Consider the following 26089-nt stretch of genomic DNA (forward strand, 5'->3'; position numbering starts at 1 on the left):
CCAGAATTCGATACACTTTTTAAGGGTGGGGATTTTTTTTTTTTCTATCTCCGGAACCAAGAACAGTGCTTTCACGGAAGCTGTGCCCAATAAATATTTGCTGAGTAAATGAATGATATGTTTATTTCAATGATTTTTCCTTGCTGTACTTCCCCTTACCTTGATTGCTTTCTGGATGTTAATGCATGATTCTCTTATGGTCTGCAGCAACTTATTGAACCGTCCCATCTCTTGGACAAGCACCGTGTTCATGCTCTGAGTGTAAGTGGTTGGGTATCTCCTCATTGCAGACTCCACATTGAAGTTGTTTGGAAGTTTACCCAAGATGTCACCAGCGACCTCATATACTACTTCATCCGATGATTTTGCACCAGACTCTGCTGAACGAGACTGGAAAGAATCCAAACTACGAATCAGAAATCCTCATAAAAAAAAAAAAAGAAATCCTCATAAAAATCTAAGAATTGCTGGATAGGAAATCTCCTAAAGTAAACTTTATAAGAATGAGTACTATTGATACTTTGCTATTTTGACTATGATTCTTCTCCCCACGAGATTTATTGAAGTGATGATAACAGGCATGGGAATGGAGTTTCAGGAGAAAAGCAATTGGTAGAAGGTAGAAGGTCATGTACAATGTTCAGAGGCAAAAGAGGGTCTGGAGGAAGCAAACAAGCTGCACATTGTGCTGCCCGGGGGTCAGGGGAAGAGCAGATGACACAGACAGAGGGAGAAAAAGCGTTCATGTTGGGGGTGGTGGTGGTCAAGTGATGACGGGCATCAAAGCCCAGGAGGACGAAATCTGGTTTTTGCTTTCGCCACAAAATATATAACTCTGGTGCCTAGTGGTTGCCAAAAGCAGAGATAGAGTTTTTTTTCCTTGAACCAAGAGGACAAAGAAAATAAGCTCATCTCCTCTAAGCAGTTGGAAGAGTTATGGCGATAAGGCAGACTTTAGGGATTCACACTGGAAGCAAGGAAGGGGAATTTCATTTCAATTTTTATTTTTTATGTTTATAGTGACACCATGCAAATGAATCTATATTTTCTGGGAAAACCCTTTAAATCCTCAGAATAAATGAATGTGTGTGTGTGTGTGTGTGTGTGTTGAGAGAGAACAAGCACTATTAGAATATAAATGAATATATCTCATACTTTTCCAGTCCATGGGAATTGTGTTTAGTGTTATTTCAGATTTTATATTTTCTAGTGTCTATATTGGCTCTATTCTATAAATATTGACTGTTACTTCTACTTAAGTTTCTAGTGAGATTTTTAATGCTACCTAACACATTCCTATGAAGTTGTGCAATAAAAAAATTAAATGTTGGTAAGTATTAATTACATGCTAGCAAAAAAAGGGATATGCCAATATAGTAATCTTTTATCATGATCCCCAAACATTAGGTTTACAACTAAGTATATAAAACAAATTACAGAGAACAAAGAAGGTAATGAACGTTTGGCCCAAACTACTGAAATATCTATTTCCATTGCATTTAAAGAATCATATGCTGATTTCTATTTGTATTTTGATGTGCATACAATATACTATAAACTCAACCATTCCTATTTTCTAACAAGAGCTGTGCCTCCACCGAAACCACCCCCCCCAAAAAAAAGAATCTCAGCCTTATAGCCCTTCAAAAATGTAAGAAAAATAATTTAGTAACACAAACATTCCTATACCTATTTCTCACACACCAAAATCACATAACTGGGGGGCTTTGTTTTAAAAGTAATATCCAACTGATATTGAGAATTAAGAGCAAAAGGGTGTTATTTATTTGTAATTATATAACTTAGCTTTTTTCCTTTTTACCACTTTTCCTTAGAGTTTTCACAAACACCATTTGAAATCTAATGGTCGTTGCCCTTTTATTAAACAAATAAAGATAAGTGGGATCCATTTTCAAGGAGACATCGTGGAATTTAGCCTTTCCATTTCTAGTTTCACAATATTTTAGGTTGAAACGATTTTCTTATTCAAAAGAGAGTCTGGCACACTATAAAACTCTTAGAGGAAAACACAGGCAGAACACCCTATGACATAAATCACAGCAAGATCCTTTTTGACCCACCTCCTAGAGTAATAAAATAAAAACAAAAATAAATAAATGGGACCTAATGAAACGTAAAAGCTTTTGCACAGCAAAGGAAACCATAAACAAGAGGAAAAGACAACCCTCAGAATGGGAGAAAAGATTTGCAAATGAAGCAACTGACAAAGGATTCATCTCCAAAATTTACAAGCAGTTCATGCAGCTCAATAGGGAAAAAACAAAAAACCCAATCCAAAAATGGGCAGAAGACCTAAACAGACATTTCTCCAAAGAAGATATACATATAAAGTAGAAACTAACACACCACTGTAAAGCAATTATACTGCAATAAAGATGTTAAAAAAAAAGAAGATATACAGGTTGGCAACAAACACATGAAAGGATGCTCAACATCACTAATCATTAGAGAAATGCAAATCAAAACTACAATGAGGTATCACCTCACACCAGTCAGAATGGCCATCATCAAAAAGTCTACACACAATAAATGCTGGAGAGGGTGTGGAGAAAAGGGCATATACCCTGAGAAAACCATAATTCAAAAAGAGTCATGTACCACAATGTTCACTGCAGCTCTATTTACAATAGCCAGGACATGGAAGCAACCTAAGGGTCCATCAACAGATGAATGGATAAAGATGTGGCACATATATATAATGGAATATCACTCACCCATAAAAAGAAATGAAATTGAGTTATTTGTAGTGAGGTGGATGGACCTAGAGTCTGTCATACAGAGTGAAGTAAGTCAGAAAGAGAAAAACAAAAACCATATGCTAACACATATATACGAAATCTGAAAGAAAAAAAAAAAAGAAAAATGGTTCTGAAGAACCTAGGGGCAGGAAAGGAATAAAGATGCAGACATAGAGAATGGACCCTGGTGGCACAGTGGTTGAGAGTCCGCCTGCCGGTGCAGGGGACACGGGTTCGTGCCCCGGTCCGGGAAGATCCCACATGGCCCATGAGGCATGGCTGCTGAGGCCTGCGTACCGCAAAAAAAAAAAAAAGGATAATGGACCTGAGGACACAGGGAGGGGGAAGGGTAAGCTGGGACAAAGTGAGAGAGTGGCATGGACATATATACACTACCAAAAATGTAAAATAGATAGCTAGTGGGAAGCAGTCACATAGCACAGGGAGATCAGCTCTGTGCTTTGTGACCACCTACGGGGGTGGGATAGGGAGGGTGAGAGGGAGACGCAAGAGGGAGGAGCTATGGGGATATATGTATATGTATAGCTGATTCACTTTGTTATAAAGCAGAAACTAACACACCATTGTAAAGCAATTATACTCCAATAAAGATTTTTTTTTTTTAAAGAGAGTCTGGCAGTTAAGTATAAGCAAAAGGGCTCTGCAGAAGTAACATTCTCAGCTCCAATACTGGCTCCTGTCATTTCAAAAGATATTTTGGTTAAATACACAAGGTAAAGGTCTTGTCATCGTGACCTTGCTCTCCGACCTGCAGTTCTGGTCTATCTCATCGCCTCTGAATTGTGGTTAATCCCGACGTAGAATCACTGAACTCCTGCTTACCCATTACTATAACTGTACTTGCCAATCTGAGTTGGAGGATATTGAACGAGGTTGTTTAATTACATACTGAGAAGATACCCCAAGTGTAGTTAAACTTATTTGCTTGGCTCTGAGTCATTTTCTGTTGGACTGAGCCCACTGCTTCATGTGGCACAGCCCATCAGGTTTAAATAAAGCCAAAAGACACTATAAATCTGCTGTCAGACTGTTGTGTACTACAGGCACTGATGTTCCTAACAATCTACTTATTCATGTCTGTATACATGCTTTCATGCTCAGGCAACAACTGACTTTAATGGTATTAATGTGTAAAATGGACATAAAAAATAATCTTTGTCCTTTCTGCCTTATGAGTAAATGTCATCTTACAGTAGACCAGAGGTAGAAGTTCCATGAACTCTTCCATCAGTGACAGCACACTATTTCATCCTCCTAATCTGGTTCTTTTAGCTTCCCGCCCCCCACTCCCAACCCAGCATCTCTGGTTATCTGCCTTCTAGGTCCTATCCCATGTTTAGAATCTAGAAAGAATATCACGTAGTGGTTCAGAACACAAATTCTGGAGCCAAACTAGTGGGAGGCAGACTGCTTGGCTTTGAGTGCTGGCTTGAAATTGTACTAGCTGACCTTGAGTAAATGACTTAATCTTTCTGTGTCTGAGTCTTTTAGCTGTAAAATGGGAATAATTAGCACCCTCGCTTCATGGGACTGTCGTAAGCATCACACTGTTATGCATAAAGCATTCAGAACAGTGCTCCCATAGAGTAAGCACTATAAAATTATTAACTATTATTAGTATTAATCTGAGATTCCATAAAAATAAAAAAGACCAGCTCGAAATCAGTTTTGGGGATAATTTGCTTGACTGAATAAACATCCTGAACTTACTAAAATTTCATTCAATCAATAAGGGAACTCACCATTTGGACTAATTTGCTTTCAAAACTAAAAAAAAAAAACAAAAAACAAGCATATCTTCTAATGGGAGAACAATACAAGGGAAGATCTCTAAATAGACAAGCAAGATTAAATATCTTTCATTCAAATGTACTGACTCGTGCCCAGGGCATGCTGAAATCTGGTGCCTTGGAAGGTCATTCTCCGACATGCCCTTACATTTATGCTCTCACCAGTGGAGCCGCATGTCTAAGAGTCAAAGGTTCTCCCAAACCTTTTAATTTATTTTGTACTTACTATTATATTCCTTAAATATTATGTAATCTGATAAAATATTGATGTGAAAGAAACTATTTCTATGTAAACTAGGTTAAATGTTCTAGAATATTTGATAAAGATAAGTCATTTAAAAATGTTGAATTAGTAAGAGAGAAAATAAAATAGGCAGACTTCTAGATGGATTCTGGCGTTAAACTGCTGCTTCCAGGTATCTTTGAAATTCTTCTTCCACTTTAAAGGAAGTAAAAAAGGATAATGTATTAGGGCATGACTTAAGCAAGAAAGGCAAAATGGAACTCATAGCAGCAGAATGATATCAAAGAATACTCAAAGAATCTTATTCAAAGAACTCTTGGAAGCAGAATGATACTCAAAGATTCTTCCCAAATCAAAAGACTGACGAAAACAAAACCCACACATTCATTTACTTTATGTTTAAAACCATTTTTAAGTTACGTATTTTTTCTTCTTTTCCTTAAAGTGGTTCTCTCCACTTGAAGAGATGGAATTCTGTGCCTGGGCCTCTACCGTGTTGTCTCATGCTGCTTGGGGAGCATCCTTTCCAGCCTCAGAAGCCAGTTCCTGCACAGATCACACACCTGTGTGAGAAGAATGTTATCAAACAGCAGTTGAGTTTCTGACTGATCTTTAGTGATATCTGCATTGGCATTCATCCCAAAGATTTCCGGAGCTGGGGTCAGCGGCAGTGTCTTTGTGTATTCGATGTAGCTTTTGTGCTGCAAAGATGAGTAACAAGGAATCAGGAGGTTAGAAATCAGGAAATCAGGTTAGAATTATAGAAATCTAATTATCCTGTAGAGCTTGCTCACTGAAAAGAGATAATTTTTCATACTCAAGTTACTGAGTGGATGAGCCTGTGAACCTGGACACTGAATGCTTCCATTTTCTTTCAACCTGGGCCAAAGTGTTGGAAAAAAAAAAGATATGGACACATTTAGAGAGAGAAAAAAATGTCCCATTCAACTGGAATGGATCTGAAAATGGAGAGAGGAATATCCTGGCTGCTTCATTTAGAAATTCTTCCTGAGAAATCTTTCTGTGCTGCATTTGCTGATGACTGTTCTTAGTTTATCACGATATCTTTTTTTCCGCTTTAGTCTGATATTTCTGTTTACTCTTATTGTGATAAATCCACGTAATTCAGAAAAGTGAAAATCATCTGAGATTTTATCATGAGATAACCACCATTAATATGGCAAATCTTTATATATATATGCAGACACGTTTTATATTTTATTTATGTGAATTTCTATCAAAATTCCATACTTTTCCTGATGCTCATATAATCATATGCAAACATTCATATATTGGGTTGGCCAAAAAGTCTGTTCATAAGACGTTACAGAAAAATCCGAACGAACTTTTTGGCCAGCCCAATACACGTACGGTAGCGGGGAGATTGGTCACTGGTGGTTTTTCGACATGGGTCATGTTACATAACCTGACTTCATCTTTGGCCATCTTCTCACTTACCAAATCATCACTGGAGATCTTGTTACCATGACTCCCTGTGTTGACTTGCCCCACCCAGTCAGTGACCTGGGCTCTGGGACTGATTTTTCTCTTCATCTATTAGTGTCTGCCCTCAGCTAGAATCTATCCTAGTGGATGATGGGGTCATGGTTATGTGCCTCTGTTGCCTGTGGCTGTGTTTTTAACTTTCAACTTGTGCCCTTTTGACTTCTGGGAATAAAATGAGAACCAATTTAATTGTGCTAGCAGTCCCTAGAAGTCTACTGTGTGATACTGCAGATACCACATCTTCTACTAGACAGGACTGGAAAAAGTAGCAGAAGAGAACCTTGGTCTTGTGAAGCAGGTGTGATGCTCTGTCCCTTTCTACCTGTGGGATCTTGGGCAAGTCATTTAACTTTAGTGAACTTACTTTCTCACTTGTAAAAGGGAAAGAAAGAATAATAACTCAAATGTTAATTAGATGCTCCAGTGGGATAATTACACGTAACTGCTTTGTAAATAAGCATGATCTAAATGTTAACTATTATCGTTAATACGATTTTGTAACCCCTTCTCATGTGTATTTCCATTTTAATTGGGGACCATGCTTTTTTTCCCAAAGCACTGAATTCACAATAAGAGGATTTCAGGTCACTGAGGAAGCCATTCTTGGGTGAGGAACATTTCTGATAGTCTTCACATTACAGCAAATAGGAAACCACTAACTCCATCTTTGTATGGGATTTGCTCTATCCCTATAGGACTGAAGAAAGTACACACAATGGTTAACAAAAAACAAGGCTTCTTTTTTAAAAAAAAAAATCACCTTTTTCTATATCAGAGGAATTCCACATTTTACTGCTTTTAGTTTTCTTGAAGAGCATATGTACTTACATCACCAGAAGGAGGCACAAAATAGATGCCACTGGAGTCGAATTTATAGTGCGGATTCTGAACTAATTCCGTGTTGAAGAATTTCTTTAAGATGCTGCGCAGCGTGCGCCGGTCCCAGTCGTCAGTCACGCGGCCGCCGTAATTGCACTCGCCCGTCATGTACTGCAGGGCGTCGTAGGGCAGTTCCTAGAGTAGAGGTCAAGTCGCTCAACCAGTCAAGACTTAGCAGTGGCACATCATACAGGATTGTGTTTCTTGTTTGCTCATGTTATTCAAACAGTTTACGGAAAGTTTACATCAACACAAATTTCCCTTTATGTACTTCCCGGCTAATTTCCTGTAATTTTCCCCAGGGTCTCTCTCTCCTTCTGTGATTTGTCATTTCCATCAGTGCAAAGAATAGAAATCCTCTATTAACTTGTGAACTCACCTCTATTCAACCAACATTAATGGACCACCTACTATATGCCTGATGCAAAATTAGTCAGACCATAATCCCATCCCTGAAAATCCTGCATTGAATGACATTCAAAACCAATCCAATATAATTCCGAGATAATCAGTGTTCATTTCCTTCACTACCTCTTTATATCTGTATATGTTTGATAATTAGAATCACACTATATATACAATTTTGCATATAATTTTTCACCAAATCTCATATTACGAGATATCTTTTACTGTTTCACGAAATACTCTTTGAAAATAGTTTTTAATAACTATCTTCTAATATTGAAGATTTCAGTTGCTCCTAATTTTCTACTTTGTTAAATTGTTTCATTAAATATACATCCCTTAAAATTGCTAATGATTCTTTAGTCTAGATTCCTGAAAGGGAAATAACACTGTCAAAGGAAAGAAGTTTATAAAAAGCAATTGACTAATGTCACCAAACTGCTTTCCTGAAAGGGTATAGTAATTGTAGGAATCAGTTTTAAAATCTCTGCTAATTTGATTGACCAAAGGTAATTAATATTGCATTAATTTGCATTTTCTAGAATACTAATGAAATTTATGATCTTTTCATATGTTTAAAAACATTTGTTCTTCTGTGAACTAGCCTACCTATTTTTTCAATTAGTTTTTAAAATTTTTTAAATTTTTATTTATTTATTTATTTTTGGCTGTGTTGGGTCTTCGTTTCTGCGCGAGGGCTTTCTCTAGTTGAGGCAAGCGGGGGCCACTCTTCATGGCGGTGCGCGGGCCTCCCACTATCGCGGCCTCTCTTGTTGCGGAGCACAGGCTCCAGACATACAGGGTTAGTAGTTGTGGCTCACGGGCCTACTTGCTCTGCAGCATGTGGGATCTTCCCAGACCAGGGCTCGAACCTGTGTCCCCTGAATTGGCAGGCAGACTCTCAACCACTGCGCCACCAGGGAAGCCCTCAATTAAAGTTTTAATAGTTTTATTTGTATAAGCTCTTTTATAAATCTACCTTTATCAAATTTCTTGAAATATTTTTCCTGTAGGTTTGCCTTTTTATTATATTCTCTAGTACATAGAATTTCTAAGTGTTTATGAATGCAAAAGAATTGATTTTTCATATTGCGATTTTATTTATCCTAAGCATAAATACTTACACAGCCACCAGTAATATAGAGAATTCTCTCACTGCTCACAACAAAACTGAGTATTATCATTTAGGGGAAAAAAATGATAATTAAACAATAAAATTGTTTTTAATTTTTGGGGATATAATTCACATATTATATTAGTTTCAGGGGTACAAATAATGATTTGATATTTGTATATACTGATCACCACAGTAAGTCTATTTAACATCCATCACCATAATCAAAATTTTTTTGTGTGTTGAGAACTTTCAAGATCTGTTTTCTTTAGCCACTTTCAAATATGCAATATAGTATTAACTATAGTCATCATGCTGGACATTACATATCTTAATTTTATTTTACTTATTTATTTATTTTTGATATTGACATTTAAAAAATGTTTATTCACCGCTTGTATTTCTTATTGTTAAATTATCTACTTCATTCTTTTATGTGTTTTCCTCATATGAATGCTTTTTTTTTTCATTATTAAAAGCTCTTTATAAAGATACCGAATCAGTTTGTCAGAAAAATTTTAGGTATTTTCTCCAATTTTCATTTGTCTTTTATTTTTATGGTGTTTGTTTTTGGTATTTTAATATAGCAATGTTTTAAAATGTTTTCTACTAAAATACAGCCATCTTTTCACTTTAGGATTTTTTTCACCATTTTTGTGCTATAAATGCCCTTCTGGCAGTTATCTGCTAAAAGTTAAAGTGTATATACCCTACATCTCAGTGATCCCACTTAGAGGAATCTCTTCAGTAAAAAACAATAGCACTTGGGAAGAATAGGTGGTAGTGATTAGACAGAAGGAATTTATTGAATTCGGGTTTGGGAATTAAGAGACTTGTTACTTGGTAGAATTGGAAATGAAGGCAGTGAATTTAGGAGAACAGCTCAGTGACCAAGACGTGGTGGAGAAACAAGCAGAACCAGGAGGGAGAACAACGGCACGGTGTTGAGGGGAGTTTGCAGATGCAGGCAGTGCTCGGGTTTGCCTTGTTGACAGGTCCCCACCTCATAAAACTGAAATATAGTAAGAAAACTCCTGAGTGAATTAAATAGTGTATCAGCATGAGCTGGGCCCTGGGAGGGCTTTGTGAGGCAGACATAAGATGAGATCTGGAGGGGAGGAGTTTGGCTTATGTTTAAAGGGTTAAACCTGCCAACATTCCCCTGAGAGCTGATGGGTAAACTTGTTTCTCTCAGTAGCTTGATCACAACCAGGGCCAATCAAACTGGGGAATGCATTCTCCCAGGCGCCCAGGTCCATGGGCTGAGGTTGCAGAAAGAGTAGCAGCTCGCTGCTGGGATTTCTTCTCTGTTCTGTTGTTATAAGAGGGTTGAGACCACAGGCCAGGAGAGAGTGCAGAAGTCGGCAACTACATGCAAGGTTATATATGAAGTTATTCACTTTAACATTACTTATTAGTAAGAAATAAAAAGGAAATAAAATCCTCATAGTCAAAAGTGGGAAATGCTGTGTATGCAGCCATTAAAACAAAGATCTGTATCTATTTTGGAAGTTGTCCACAACATATGTGAGTGAGAAAAGCAAGCTGAAAATGACATACAGATGTAATTATGTTTTTGAGGAAAATGTGTGCGTATATTGTATATATGTGTATATATAACTATTTGTGCATAGGAAAAAGTTTGGACAGGCCCTCCTAAGCTGTGAAATTGACTGCTTTGGGGGTGAACTTAGGGTGAGAGTGAGGGGGTGAGCCTTTCTCTCACACACAATCACACACACACAACCCTCCCAAAGGGAATTACCCATTTGCCAAGTACATTATATACATCCACTTGTATTTTCTTCTGTTACGGTTTACTTTTTCTTATTTATGTTTTTTAAATTAAAATATATAAAGATCTCATACAGCTCAATAACAAAAACCAAAAAATCTGATTAAAAAATGGGCAGAGGGGTTTCCCTGGTGGTGCAGTGGTTAAGAATCTGCCTGCCACAGCAGGGGACACGGGTTCGAGCCCTGGTCCGGGAAGATCCCACATGCCGTGAAGCAACTAAGCCCGTGCGCCACAACTACTGAGCCTGAGCTCTAGAGCCTGCGAGCCACAACTACTGAGCCCGTGTGCCACAACTACCGAAGCCTGCACGCCTAGATCCCGTGCTCTGCAACAAGAGAAGCCACCGCAATGAGAAGCCCGTGCACTGCAACGAACAGTAGGCCCCACTCGACACAACTAGAGAAAGCCTGCGTGCAGCAACAAAGACCCAATGCAGCCAAAAATAAATAGATAAAATAAATTTATATTAAAAAAAATGGGCAGAGGATCTGGATAGATATTTTTCCAAAGAAGACATACAGACAGCCAATAGACACATGAAAAGATGCTCAACATCATTAATCACCAGAAAAATGCAAATCAAAACTACGATGGGATGTCACTTCACACCTGTCAGAATGGCTATTATCAAAAAGACAAGAAATAATACATATGTTGGTGAGGATGTGGAGAAAAAGGAGCCCTTGTGTACTGTTGGAGGGAACGTAAATTGGTGCAGCCACTATGGAAAACAGTATGGAGGTTCCTCAAAAAACAAAATTAAAAACAAAACTACCGTATGACCCAGCAATTCCACTTCTGGGTATTTATTCAAAGAAAATGAAAATACTAATTTGAAAGACTATATACATCCCTATGTTCATTGCAGCATTATTTACAATAGCTAAGACATGGAAGCAATGTAAGTGTCCACTGATGGATGAATGGGTAAAGACGTGGACTATATGTGGAATACACAATACTATTCAGCCATAAAAAGAATGAAATCTTGCCATTTGTGACAACATGAATGGATCTTGAGGGTATTATACTAAGTGAAATAAATCAGACAAAGACAAATACTGTGTGATTTCACTTAAATGTGGAATCTAAAAACACAAAACAAATGAACAAACAAAACAAAACTTATAGATACAGAGAACAGATTGATGGTTGCCAGAGGGGTGGTGAGTTGCCGGGAGGGCAAAATGGGTGAAAGAGATTAAGATGCACAAATTTCCAGTTATAAAATAAATAAGTCATGGGGATGTAAGTACAGCATGGTGACATTAGTCAGTAATACTGTGGCACAAATTTGAAAGTTGCTAAGAAAGTAAATCTTAAAACTTCTCATCACAAGAAAAACAATTTTGTTTTTAACTCTACGGTGACAGATAACTAGAAGTATTGTGGTGATCATTTTGCAGTATATACAAATGTTGAATCATGTTGTATACCTGAGACTAATGTAATGTTGTAGGTCAATTATACTTCAATAAAAAAGAACAAAATTTTGATTGCTGAAGGATTACATTCGATTTAGTATCAAAGGGAACTGTGAATCCCATTCCACAAAGAATCTCTCTGCATTTCTTGATGGGTTATATGTCATGCGTGAGTAGCAGTTCTGTGCAGTTTGCTATATGATCACTGTGCTGGAGGAACGGGAAGTACTGCTCAATTGTCATTTAACAGAAGGAACCAGTTCAGTCAGTCCCACGCATCATGAAAAGATTCTCTGTAGCATTTGCCAGGATGGACAATTCCTGATACTCCATAGTTACTCAGCGTGCTCACTCCCCCTTTTTCTCTGGCTGTTTGGTCTGCATTTTCCATTTCTCCTGTCCTCTCTCCTACCATTGATATTGGGTGCTCACCAGCAGCCAGGCTTTAGTTCGTTTTTACGCTACAAGGCCTCCCTTTTAAATCTCAGGTGTTCTCAGGCTTCTCCTTACACATTAACAATTCACAATTCTCTATTTGTGCTCACTCTTTTCTCTCGGGCTTTATATCTATATGCCAAAAGCCTACCAGATACCATCGATATCTACACCTAGACACCCCAGATGTATCAAATGTACAAGACTGAATTATTTATCCACTCATCCACCCCCATTCCACTAACCCACCTGCTATATACCCATTAATTCCTGATACCTATTCCCTGTCTGGATTAATGAGTGGTGGTAGGACCACCAACTGAGACCCCAAAACTAACATTAACAGACTTCTCCCTCTCCCTTTACCATTTACTATCTAAGTCATTTCAGTCCCTGTTCCTACATATCTATTATATCTCTTCCATGTTCCCCATCCTAGCCCAGATGCTTTAGTTTAAACTCATATCATCTCTTGCCTGGGTTATAACTAATACAGGAGACCATTAGTTTTCCAGGGCTGCTGATAGATGGCTTAAAACAACAGAAATTTATTGTTAAAGAAGTTTGAAATCAAGGTGTTGGCAGGGCCACACTCCCTCCACATCTTCTAGGAGGATCCTTCCTTGTCTCTTCCAGCTTCCGTAGCCCCAGGTGTTCCTTGGTTTGTCACAGCATAACTCCAATTGCTGCCTCTGTTTTCACATGGCTGTCTTCTCTGTGTATCCAAATTTCCCTCTTTTCATAATGATACCCGTCATGTTCTATTAAGGACTCACCCTACTCCAGTATGACCTCATCTTAGTTTAACTGATTATATCTGCAACAACTCCATTCCCAAATAAGTTCACATTCTGAGGTAGAATGGATTAGAACTTCAACATATTTTTGGGGGGCGACACAATTCAACCCATATCATCTTAAACTGGCGTGTCATCTAAATCCCTCTAATCTGCTCTCCACTCTGTTGCTAGAGTGGTCTTTCTAAAATGCAAATACTCTCCTAAAAGCAGACCAATAACAATATAATAATCCCAAATCAGCATGGCATACAAGGATGTTCCAAATCATTTATACTTAACCAAACCTTTTCACTTATTGGTACTTTTTTTTAACCTTTTTATTGCTGCTTCTTTACACCATCCACCTGAAAACCTTCTATTCATTGTTTGAGTCCCAAGCAACTGCTCCTCTGTGGAACCTTCCCTAATCACATCCAGTGAGTTGCTTACCTCCTTGTTTGTGTTCAGATCTTTAAAAAGCTAGGGTGACCAAATAAACTACTGTCCAAACTGTAACACTTTGAGAGTGAACGTGGGCACTAAAGATAATTAGTATTATGGAATTTTAGAGTACTATATATATATATATATATAAAATAGTATATATATAGTATATAACTCTATTTTTATATTGGCAGACCTGTAAGTAGTTTTATTCAAACATTGCTTTTAAAATAATTACTTAAAATAAGAAATTGAAGCAAAAATTTTATAATGATTAAGAGTTTAAGCAGAATAACTTTTCTTAGTGTATATTCATGTACTTTAACTTCTTAGACATCTCTCTCTCTCAAATAACGTCTCCGATGTTTTCCCGAAGAATGTACTTTTCAATATGGTATCACTGTTTTTTTTAATTTTTAAAGTAAAATTGTCTATAATGGTTTGCAAAGTTTCATTTTATGGTTACTAAATTTTAAATTGCTGACACTTTTAATTGACTCCACTACATACTATAATATTTTAAATTAGAATATACTCTACAGGTTCGTGAACAAATTGCTAATTAAAGGAGCTCCTCATTCTTTTTGTTTGTATTCAAAAGTGTAATTATTTTAGCTCAAATACTACCACATGCATTGTTTCATTATAGCTTTTGCCTCCATTCTTAGTATGTTTTAAAAATAAATATTATTACAAGAAAGAAATTCATCAAATCTATGCTTCTTTTGAATGTTTCACCAAATTTTAATGCTGCAAAATCAAAGGCCTTCTCAAGTCACTTCATTTTAGTACAGAATACAAATTTGTCCAAAGAAACACAGAAGACCAGACAAATGTTCTTCACCTAAGTTTAGATATGTCATTTGAGCTCTCAATATTTATTTTCTTGTTTTTTCCTGTTTTTATAGAGAGAGGATTCAATGACTTCCTGTTTGTAAGCCTTTCTTAAAAAAAATCACAATTCACTAAAAGTTTCAAAAACCAAAGGTGTTTTTGATACTCCATTGATTGATTTAAAGATTTCCAACTAATTTTGAACAAAATTCTATCAAAATTTAGAGGATTTGCTTTCGAAAAAGTTCCATATCCTTTTAGGACACTTGCACTGATTTACCAAGCAGTTCTTCAAAAGTTCAAACGTGTTAAAATCCATCTGATAGATAAGCAGCAAACAGAGAAAGAGAGAGAGAGAGAGAGAGTACATGCATGTGTGTGCACGTGCACAAGCGACGGCGAGAGAGAGAGAAAGGAGAGAGGGGTGGGGAGAGGGAGAGAGAGAACTACAGGGGATGAAATGTGGTTGATGTGATGACATTACATTGTGGGACTTCTTCCCAGAATCTATACCTCAGGTTAACACCAATGGCTTAAGTAGTTTGTTTGATTGGGACAAATGGCCCAAACTCTGGAATAAAACTACAGTAACATTTCCTTAAAAATAAAGTCATGCTCCAGAATGGAGGGAAATCAGTCTGTTTTTTTTTTTGTTTTTTTTTTTCACTTTGGAGACTGATTGATGTTTATGTGTCAAAATAAATGATAAAATACAGGTTCCTAATAGACAAACTGACATCCTAACTACCTACTACGGCAGTTTTAATATTCTGTTATAATAAAGTCCTACTTAATAAGCTTTTGGGAACTATCCTCCTATTCATTTTGTAAAAAAAGAAATTAATCAGAAGTCCCTGCTCACTGTACAAACACAACGTGATAAACAGCACAACAGGTAATGTCCTTGCTGTGAGTTTTACGGTACCTCATACTGGTTCAGGAACATGTGGAGTTGCTGTACGCTGATTCTTAGGTCAGTCTCGTTGAACTCATAGGGAATATTCCACCCCAGGGGTCCAAACTTCCGTCTCTCTTGTACCAAAGCATGAAAGAAACAGAGACCATATAGTAACTTCTTGAATTCCTCCTGTAATGAGAAGAAATGGTGTAACATCATTATTTCTTCCCCTAATAATGCATTATGCTTATCATATTTTAAAATGAAAGTAATTAATTCCTTTTGCTTATCAATATATCCATGTCAAAGTAAAACTAAAACAGAATTAACCGTTTCTACCGGCTATTTAGGCTATGCCTATGTGTATACATGTTCAGTTGACACACATAGCTTCTACGTACACCAGGTTTTTGGAAAGTATAGTAAGCCTGTCTAATTTAACGTTACCTTAGAGGATTTGGGGGGTTTCAACTTAAGCATCATGAGGCAAGGAGTATGAATTCCAGTGTTTGGTCCCAGATCACCATGGAGAAATTTCAAAGGAGATAGTTCAAACCAATTAAGCAGCTCTACAAGCACTTTTGGGGTGAAATTTTGGGCAGCCTCATGGCTTTTCTGGTTGCTTTTAGGTAAGAGAAGTCTTATAGTCACTGTCAACTGCAAAGCCAGCCTTGATTCAGAAATCAGAAAGTATGATGCAATATATTAATCATTTGTACCCTCCACAAGGAGGATATAAAAATGGTCAAAATAGAACTTGAGAGAGGATTTTTTTGTTTTTGCTTTTTTTTGTTTTTTGTTTTTTTCGGTACGCAGGCCTCTCACTGTTGTGGCCTCTCCCGCCGCAGAGCACAGGCTCTGGACGCGCAGGCTCAGCGGCCATGGCTCACGGGCCCAGCCGCTCCGCGGCATGTGGGATCTTCCCGGACCCGGGCACGAACCCGTGTCCCCTGCATCGGCAGGCGGACTCCCAACCACTGCAGCACCAGGGAAGCCCGAGAGAGGATTTGTGAAGAGTTTTCCTTGGAGAGAAGAGCTGCTGTGCTGGGAGTCCCTTTGTCCTCACCTCCAAGGGAAAGGGGAGTGTGGGGTCCAAGATACTGAGAAGGAACTAATGGGGCCCCTTGGGGAGTTGATACTCAGGCCCTGAAGCTGGGATGGAGTGGGACAGTGCAAAACTCATGCCTGGAAGAGTAGAGCAGTCTATGGCCTCGGGTCGTGCACTGTGGGAGGGAAATCAGTAGCCTTCCCCCAGATGGTGGGCCAATCTGGCGTGAATCCCAAGGAGCAGACAGGGAGGTGGGCTAGGAATGTCAGCCAGTGGTCATTTTAATGGTTTCCTATTCAAGAGGACTTGTGTCACAGAGTAAGGAACCCCAACAGTAAGAGCCTGTATGAAATGAAGCCTGGAGAACCAAAAGCTGAGGGGAATCAGGAACAGCCAGCTGAAGGGGAGGCACTGCCACGGGTGATGGGGTCACAGAGAAGTCCAGCACGGGAGCCGAAGGAGAACCCACGAGAGACCTCACAAGGCAAAAAAGTCAGCTTTAAATCCCCGCCAAGTCCAAAGAGCTCCAGGCAATAGCAGCCCAGAAGAGGAACCTCTGCCCCTCCTGACTCACCCCTGCACACGCCTTGAACTGAGCACTCAGTATCAGCAGCTATCATGTGCAGGAGTAGTTACAAAAAGAAAGTTGGGGCTTCCCTGGTGGCGCAGTGGTTGAGAGTCCGCCTGCTGATGCAGGGGACACGGGTTCGTGCCCCGGTCCAGGAAGATCCCACATGCTGCGGAGCGGCTGGGCCCGTGAGCCATGGCCGCTGAGCCTGCACGTCTGGAGCCTGTGCTCCGCAACGGGAGAGGCCACAGCAGTGAGAGGCCCGCGTACCACAAAAAAAAAAAAAAAAAAAGGTGGCCCAACAACACATGAAAAGATGCTCAACATCACTAATTATTAGAGAAATGCAAATCAGAACCACAATGCACTGTTATCACCTCACACCATTCAGAATGGCTATCATCAGAAAGACAACAAATAACAAATGCTGGAGAGGGTGTGAAGAAAAGGGAACCCTTGTACACCATTGGTGGAGATGTAAATTGGTGCAGCCACTACAGAAAACAGTATAGAGGTTCCTTAAAAAACTAAAAATAGAGCTACCATATGATCTAGCAATTCTACTTCCTGGGTATATGTCCAGAAGAAAATGAAAATTCTAATTCAAAAATATACATGCACCCCAATGTTCACAGCAGCCTTAGTTACAATAGCCAAGACATGGAAAAAACCCAAGCATCCATCAACATATGATTGGTTTAAGAAGATGTGGTACATATATACAATGGAATATTACTCAGCCATAAAAAAGAATGAAATATTGCCATTTGCAGCAACATGGATGGACCTAGAGAATATTCTACTTAGTGAAATAAGTTAGACAGAGAAAGACAAATACTATACGATATCACTTACACGTGGAATCTAAAAAAATAAAACAAATGAATCTATATACAAAACAGAAACAGATTCACAGACAGAAAACAAACTAATGGCTACCAAAGGGGAGAGGGAGGAAGGGACAAATTAGGAGTGTGGGATTAATAGATACAAACTATTAAACATAAAATAGATAAGCAGTGAGGATTTACTATATAGCACAAGGAATTACATTCATTATCTTGTAATACCCTACAATGGACTATAATCTGAAAAAACAATAACTTAATCACTTCGCTGTACACCTGAAACTAACACAGTATTATAAATGAACTTCAATTAAAAACAAGGAAAGATGACAACTCCATTCTCTTTCCCTAGTGGCATGAAGCCCACCAACTACAGGCCCGAGGCAAAGTGCTAGAGAGTTGAAACCTATGTTTTGAATAAAAGTTGAAATATTGATTAATATATTGTGTTGCACTTTCTGATTTCTGAATCAAGATTGGCTTTGCAGTTTAAAATGACTATAGGTCATTTTATTACCTGACACTAACCAGGAAAGCCATGAGACTGCCCAAAGTTTTATTCAAGGGCAGGGGGGAAAGTTTCCCCCATGGAATAAAATTGAAAGGGAGAGTGTGAAACAAGAGGAAAGTAGCATAAGTTTGACCACAAAGGTGGGAGAAGCAAAGTTAAACACGCTGTGCTAATTCTGCAGCTCTTCTCGATATATCAGAGAATTGAGCAAATCAGTAAAATGTGTTGATGATGTGCAAATATGGAATGAGGAAAAGCAGGAAAGAACCCTGGGTAGAGGGACTGAAATTGAAGGTATTGCTAGGAACTCGTTACTTCTAAAACATGTATATGAGGTGTGTGCATGGACTTGTTTGTACGTACTACATGTGTGTATACAGATTTGCATATGTGTATTTGTGAGTACATGTAATATTTCCAAGTTCTCTCTAAAAGGACTCGAACCACGGACAATAAATGCTACTTGTTTGGCACCCAAATCTTGGTCTCTAATACCATTCCCCATGAAACAGGAACCAGGGCTGTTCAGAAAAATGGCTGGTTCCAGGACTGGGATACAGATAAGCCTGGAGCAGCTTTTGCCAGAAAGAGGAATAATAATAATAATAATAATAATAATAATGGGACCTATAACAAGTACAAAAGGAGCTCCCTCTGACCAATTCTGGGACAACTTGAGCAAAAGATTTAAGAATAGTAATGAATTATAAACCATTGGAAAAAATGCAAGGAATTCATGAGTCCACACCAATAAAAGATAAATAAATGGAATGCAAGGGAGGGCTGCTGCTGACAATAGCACGCCAAGTGTCAAATGTGGAGGGAGTGCTGGAGTTGGAATCACCAGCGGAAATAAGTGTGTCAAGCAAGAATCATCACTGGCTACTAAATCTGTGTCCCAGGTAGATTTTGATGAAGAACAGGCTATTTGCATGGTCCAAAATGTCTCCTCACAGACTGATTATCAGTTGCAAGGGGCAAAGCAGTTATTATACAGTGAAGAAATCAGACCACGCTTCGTCTGGGGGATCAAAATCAGTAACATCAGTGAGGGATAAATGGGCACCGTGCACCTCCCAGTATGATACTCGAGTACATGACTTCACCCATGTCGTATTGTGGCTCAGAATGCATAACTTGAACCTAATATCGAGGAAATATCAAGCAAGCCCAAAGTGAGAAATGTTCTATTAAAAACAACGTGGTGGAGGGGATGACTTCTTCAGAAATGTCAGTGCCATCAAAGACAAAGAAAGGGGCTTCTCTGGTGGCGCAGTGGTTGAGAATCTGCCTGCCAATGCAGGGGACACAGGTTCGAGTCCTGGTCTGGGAAGATCCCACATGCCGCGGAGCAACTAGGCCCGTGAGCCACAACTACTGAGCCTGCACGTCTGGAGCTTGTGCTCCGCAACAAGAGAGGCCGCGACAGTGAGAGGCCCGCGCACCGCGATGAACAGTAGCCCCCGCTCGCCACAACTAGAGAAAGCCCTCGCACAGAAACGAAGACCCAACACGGCCAAAAATAAATAAATAAATAAATAAATAAATAAATAAATAAAATGAAAAAAAGACAAAGAAAGGCTGAGGCAATGGTCCAGATTAAAGGAAGCAAAGAGGCATGGTGACTAAATGTGATACTAACCCTGGACCCATCCCATGGTGAACAGGGAAAATGTTCCAAAGGACATCACTGTATCAATTGACAAATTTGGGACACAAATACAAATTTGGGTAGATTAGATACAATAGTGTATACTTGCTAAATTTACTAAAATAATAACTGTAATGGGATAAGATAATATCTCTATTCTTAAGAAATATACACTGAAGGACTTATCTAGGAATAAAGGGCAGTGACATATCTAACTTACCTGCAGATGGTCATGTTAACAGGAGACAAATATAAGTAAAGGGCATAGGGCTGTTCTTTGTACTACTTTTATATTTGCAACTTTTCTGTGAGTTTAAAATTATTTCCAAATAAAAAGTTAAAACCAAAGGATTATGGTGTACTGCTTTGGCATTTGAGATTTTGGTTTGGGTTTGGATTTTGGTTCATAAATGCCTGGACTTCCAATCTGTGTGACTACTGCTGGAAAGCCCTCTGGATCTGGAAGAAAGGGAGTTAAGTTTTTGCAAAAGGGCTTCTGTCCAGTCATCAGGTACAGAAATGCCCTCACCACCTACCTGGGGGTAACCTGCTCTCTCTGGGCCAAATCATGCAAAAGTTTGTCATACAGCAGGTCTTAGATGCTTAGGATAAGGTTTGACTTAATTTTAAATACAGGTCCCCCCCCTTTTTTTTTTTTTTAGTATCCCAGACTTTTGTTTAATGAAAGTACTTCTTTATTCTTAATACTTTCTTTTGATGTGTACTTAAAACATATCCCAACATCAAGAGTGTGAGCTTTTTAACAGCAAAAACTTACCAAGGTTCCTAACCCCTCTTAAAAAGAAACTATTCCATTTTTAATTATGGCAAAACACTGTGAAACAATTTTAGGTCACAAACATTCACACACAGAATTCTAATCATGAAAGCAGTGGGTGGCTTCCCTGCTTGCCTGGTGATGCTAAAAAAAAAAAAAAAAAGACCCTTATGAGCCCATCAATCAAGGAGTAAAATCCTTTTGGCTCTCATTACAGTTATATGGAGGAAATATTTTTATGTGTTAATTTAAAGATATGGCTCCACATAGCAAAGGGCTCAGTTAATATCCTGAAACAAGATTCTCCAACCTTGCAGATTTGTACTGGGAATGGCTTACGGCTGACTTTCTAAATAGAAAGCTGCATAATTAATGACACTCCACTAGATCTCAGCTGAGCAGGAATGAGGCTGGCGGTGAAATAAAATAAAATATTAATAAAATTGACTTCAGCACAGTCAATAATCAGTAATCAAAACCAACAGTGCAGGAGGCCTATTTAATTTGCAGTTTTACTCAGCACACATATCCAGGATCACTGGGGGCCACTTGAATTGCTTTACGGGGCGGAGGTAGCAAGACCTAGCCATTACTAACATGCTTTTTGCAGCTGCCAAAGAACTCAGGGTCAGAGATTGGGTCCATGAGGTATGATCGAATGATATTAGCCCGTAAACCTTTCGGTGCTTCATTGGTCATTTTCACTCCATTCTGCAGTACAGACACAGGGAAATTTGGAGATGGGTAACTTGTCAGCCAAATTCGGAAATCTGGATGTGTTGTTTCTGCGCTTAACTCCTGCAACAAAAGAAACCAGATCCAAAAGGGTCATAAAATGCAAGGAAAATCTCAATCATGTGTGCATGGGATGGGCTGGAAGTGGGAGGAAGCATCTTTACAAAATAGGGCTTATTGCTGCAGTTTAAGGCAAAGGCCTTAAAAACTGATTCTGCCAGGGAAGCGACATACTTCATTGGGAAGGCCCAGAGTTGCTGTCCCTCTCCCTGTTAACAATTAAATCACATGACTGTAAAGTTTACAAGGCATTACATAATTCAGATTGGGCCGCGATAAAGACTAAGACATTCCAAAGAGTCTTGTATCTTCACTGATGTTGCTGAAATATTTATAGAAACACTTTTCTGCCCCAGAGCCAGATTAAGAATGATGCCTTCTTGCTGTAGCCAGGTTGTGAGAATAAGCAACACACTCCGATAAATCCATATAAAACCAAGTAGGGATGAAACAAAAAAGAGCATTTTGAAAGGGAAGAAGAACTGGTATATCCTGAAGCACTAAACCATATCACCATTAGCGCCACTTGTTTACGGGGATAGTCAGGCCTGCACTGTGGAGGATGACAGAAGGCTCATCTATGACTGTCGTGAAGGCTATACTGGGCCTTGGAATAATTACCATGGGTCTTTCCCTCTCTCCTGTTCTGCCCCACTCCCTACTGCTAACTCCTCCAACTGTCCATGTCAGTGGTATCTATGTTTTTTTAATTGCAAATCTTTAACAGTAAAATAATTTTTGAGCACTCAACTGGTGAAGGGGTGGGTAGGGGAATTGGAAGGATGCTTAAGGCACCTACATTTTTTCATAAATGGTGAAGGTACCATTTTTCCTCCTACTAGCTGCCCTATGCCCAGTGACTTAGGTAGCATAACTCATGGGACTTTGGGCCAAGTTCACCATCCACTGGGGACAGCTCTTCCCTCTTGGATGACTCTCTAATGGGTATACGATACAATTCAACAGGTCATGAGAACAGCCTAGAGACAGAGGAACCGTGAGGAAACAGGCACAAATACAAAGTCTCGAATATAAGGCCCGAAGCTTGAGAAGATGTTAGTAAGGCAAAAAATATTAAAGAATAGTTTTGCAGATAGAAATAACATCTATCATGGAAGCCTACATTCTTGAGAAAGTGTGCTCTCCCAATGAAAGTGAAAGAAGGTCAAGTGGCTAGAGCACGGAAGTCAAGATGGGAAGTGGCCAGAGACGAAACCTGAGAGGCAGGCGAAAGTCAAATGAAGAAGCCATGATGGGGGCATGAACTTTGTCTTCATGCAGTGGGAAGCCATTGAAAGGCTTTATTCATTCACCAGCTCAGGAAAGATTTATTGGTTATGTCCCATGAGCCAGGCACTCTTCAAGGTGCTAGAGGTAAACCGGAGAATAAAACAGCACTTACATTTTAGTGGGAGATACAGACAAAACAAAATGGTGACAAGTGGCACAAAGGAAAATACAGTCTGCTCCTTAAAGTGTCAGGTGGATGTCTGGATAGTGCAAGTTATATCAATTTAGTAGCTCGAGGGACTCCGAAGAGAGGGCTAGAGTCACGGGTAATTACGTGGAATCCATTGCCAGGTTTTCTGTTTATTCAGTTGAGCTACGTGGGATTTTCTTCCTGGAATTTCTGCCCACAAAAATAGGGAAGTACCGTGACCCACTGCAAGGAGGGTGGGAGGAGTGCTCTTTTGGTTTCCGATTCATCCTCTGTGGCAGCGTCACTAGCTAAGTGGGTGAGAAGTATAATTAAAGCAAAGTTACATCCTGAAGCCTTTTGGTTTAGAGGGGCCACACTAATTTCCCCCTGCAGAGCTTTCTTTGTTGTTTTTGGCCCACTGCTGTAAAAAGTAAATTGGTTTCTGTCTACCCTGTGGTTTATTCCTATCTTTGAGGCTGCTCCTCTGATTAAGGCTATTTCTGACCCACGGGATGAGCCCTTGCCTCTAGTAGGAGAGATTCGGCAAGGCCTGGCCATGTGCTGTCCTCTAGTTCCCAATGTGAACCCATCTCCCCTATAACCCAGCCATCCTGAAACCCTCAAATTACAGGACAGGAATGGAGTTACTTAGATGGCATGTACATCATTAATTCTACTGGGGAACTATGATCTCATAAAAATAAGCTTGCGTTTTTACCTCGCAAACTTTCTCGAGGGTTGGCATCCAAGAGGTGGCAAGGTGACAATTCTGAAGAACAACCCATGTTCCTTCTTTGACAGCTTTTTCTAACATCTTCATAGCTATGGGCCCTTGGCCTTGACCAAGAGATAAAGACCTGAGTTTTGATGCTCCACATCCCTGTGTACAAGAATAGTGAAGATGTTATTTTCAATCACATTTTAAAGAAGAATCAATATTATCATCACAGGAAATGTTAATATTAAATATATTAAAATTTAATCATGCAGCATCCCTCAAAGGTTCTAGGGCACATACAGCCCTAGAAACCTCTTACTGGTTAAGAAGCCAATAAACAGACAAAAAGCAAGCCAGTTCATGAAGGAAACAGTCATGGTAATAAATGAAAAATTCTGTAGATTCTTTGATTGTTGAGATAAGGGACGGGAAAAAATTAAGAAGACTTTAATATGAGGAGGAGATGAAAGAGCCCAGCTATCAAGCAGCAACTCCTAAAATTCAAAGCTGAAAAGAAAACTAATAGACAGATGAATTTGCCCCAGTTTCCTCCAGATCTCTGAATAATTATATCTTAACTAATTTGGTTACTGCATAAAGTTCAGAGGAAAAAAATCCATTAGCCCCTAATTTCTATTCAAGTTTATTTAAGGAACTCTGTGGGAATGTCTGTCTAGAATTCATTTCTCCTATATCCTGATTCATCTACAGCTTCCAGATATGGTGTCTGTGACCCCCTGGTCTATTTCTAGGGCAGTTCCCACCTGAATGCCACTTTGGAAGAGGCCTTGAGTTATGGGAGCGGTATAAGAGAAGGCCCTGTCTGAATGTCCACAGGTTACTGACACAAGCAGGTCAGCAGGAAATAAAATAGACGTTTAAGGTACCTGGTCATCGGCAAATTTTAGAAGGGCAGCCATGGGATCTGCTCCAGGAGAGAGCACGAAAATCAGTGGTGCGCAGCAGTTACTATCCGCAAATGCCTTGGATAGATCAAACGGGGGTGGTTCAATGAATGCACGTCCCAGTCTGTTGTTTATAAATTCTTGCAGCATTGGAATAATCTAGAAAGGGACAAGAATATGTTTGAAGGAATATTCAAAATCTGCCTAAAACCTTAAAACTTCACATTCAAAGGTGTTTTATAACAAAGGACCTTACATTCGCTTTGGTATTTATAAATGTTGGTAAAGAGTCAAAGGCATCACTTTATACAGCTGTCTTTTAGATAGAAACTATACATTATTGAATTAATAAAAGGTGGGTGGTTAGTGACACCAGAATTCAAAGGCATTTTTCTTCCTTTTAGTGAGCATTCAACATATCCTAGATGAAGAATATAAAAAACCTTAATTCTTTACTTAAGTTTTAAGTAAAACTTGACTATGTTCCAAAGTCCACAACTCAGAAGTAGAAATTCTAGTGTGATTTATACAATCCTATACCACAAAGAAAGATCGATACAGCTGAAAAAAGAAAGAAAAGGAAAAGCACCGTGCAAGAGAAGCCATACTCCCGAGAAACAGGCGAAACTACGTCGTGTAAACTTTCTGATAATACGCCCGTGCATTTTCTGGGAGCGTGTTTGAGAAAGAGCAGAACTTTGGGGCTTGGGGGTCCCTGTCAGGCACTGCTGTGGGAGCAGACTTGTAGAAAGCAGTATGGCTGAGGTACAGCCTCAGGTACATCATTCCTTCTTTCTGATGAAGGGTCTACACCACTCATCTCTGGGTGATGGCTTAGGTGTGTGCCAAGCAAGTAATAAAGGTATGTTTAATGAACCAGTATCCCTGTATCTAGCTTAACAAATTATGGAAGCATCCCAGGAAGAGAAATAATGAAGTGACAAGAGCACAAAGAATTTTTTGAAAGCTTCAGAACCTCTCTGACTGGACACCTACTTATATCCGAGGATGGAATTGTGTGTAACACACAACACTCCAAATTAGGACAGCAATTCCACCACCCCACAACTTTTCTGAACTTAAAGCGAATTGCAGGAGCAATTTGCAGATACCAAGAATCTCAAAAAGGGGGTCTCCTCTGGAGAAAGTTACAAACATTGCCAAATTTTAACAGTGCATTCTCCAGAACCTCTATCCACACAAGGTTTGTAAGTAAAACTCATTGACTTGTCACAATACTTTAAAAAGAGTGTCAATCCTGGTATGGATGTGTGTGTGTGTGTGTGTGTGTGTGTGTGTGTGTGTGTGTGAGAGAGAGAGAGAGAGAGAGAGAGAGAGAGAGAGAGAGAGAGGGGTGGGGAGAAAGAGAGTAAGAGAGACAGACTGACTGAGGGTGTGAGGGTCTGGAGCTGAGAAACAGTGAAGAAATATCTGTACTTAATTTTTTTAATCCCTCCACAACAGATTCATTCAAATATGGAAAGGTATAAATAGCCAAGTTGGGGAACCAACCTAAA

General features: G+C 39.2%; 1 protein-coding gene across 1 annotated transcript in view; it reads right to left on the reverse strand.

Annotated features, from left to right (window-relative positions):
* The window catches only part of DNAH7 (dynein axonemal heavy chain 7), a gene marked incomplete at its 3' end in the record, with an annotated part of 233361 nt that overhangs the window by 14861 nt on the left and 192411 nt on the right, over window positions 1-26089 (reverse strand). The window contains exons 54-60 of the mRNA XM_082841795.1: window positions 24555-24731; window positions 23668-23829; window positions 21332-21532; window positions 15358-15519; window positions 7149-7334; window positions 5378-5515; window positions 160-390 (exon numbers count right to left, since the gene is read on the reverse strand). Coding sequence (XP_082697921.1) covers window positions 160-390; window positions 5378-5515; window positions 7149-7334; window positions 15358-15519; window positions 21332-21532; window positions 23668-23829; window positions 24555-24731 — 1257 coding nt within the window. The remainder of the gene's footprint in view (window positions 1-159; window positions 391-5377; window positions 5516-7148; window positions 7335-15357; window positions 15520-21331; window positions 21533-23667; window positions 23830-24554; window positions 24732-26089) is intronic.

This window comes from Leucopleurus acutus (assembly GCF_964270905.1).
Source record: "Leucopleurus acutus genome assembly, chromosome: 6".
NCBI classification, from domain to species: Eukaryota; Metazoa; Chordata; class Mammalia; order Artiodactyla; family Delphinidae; genus Leucopleurus; species Leucopleurus acutus.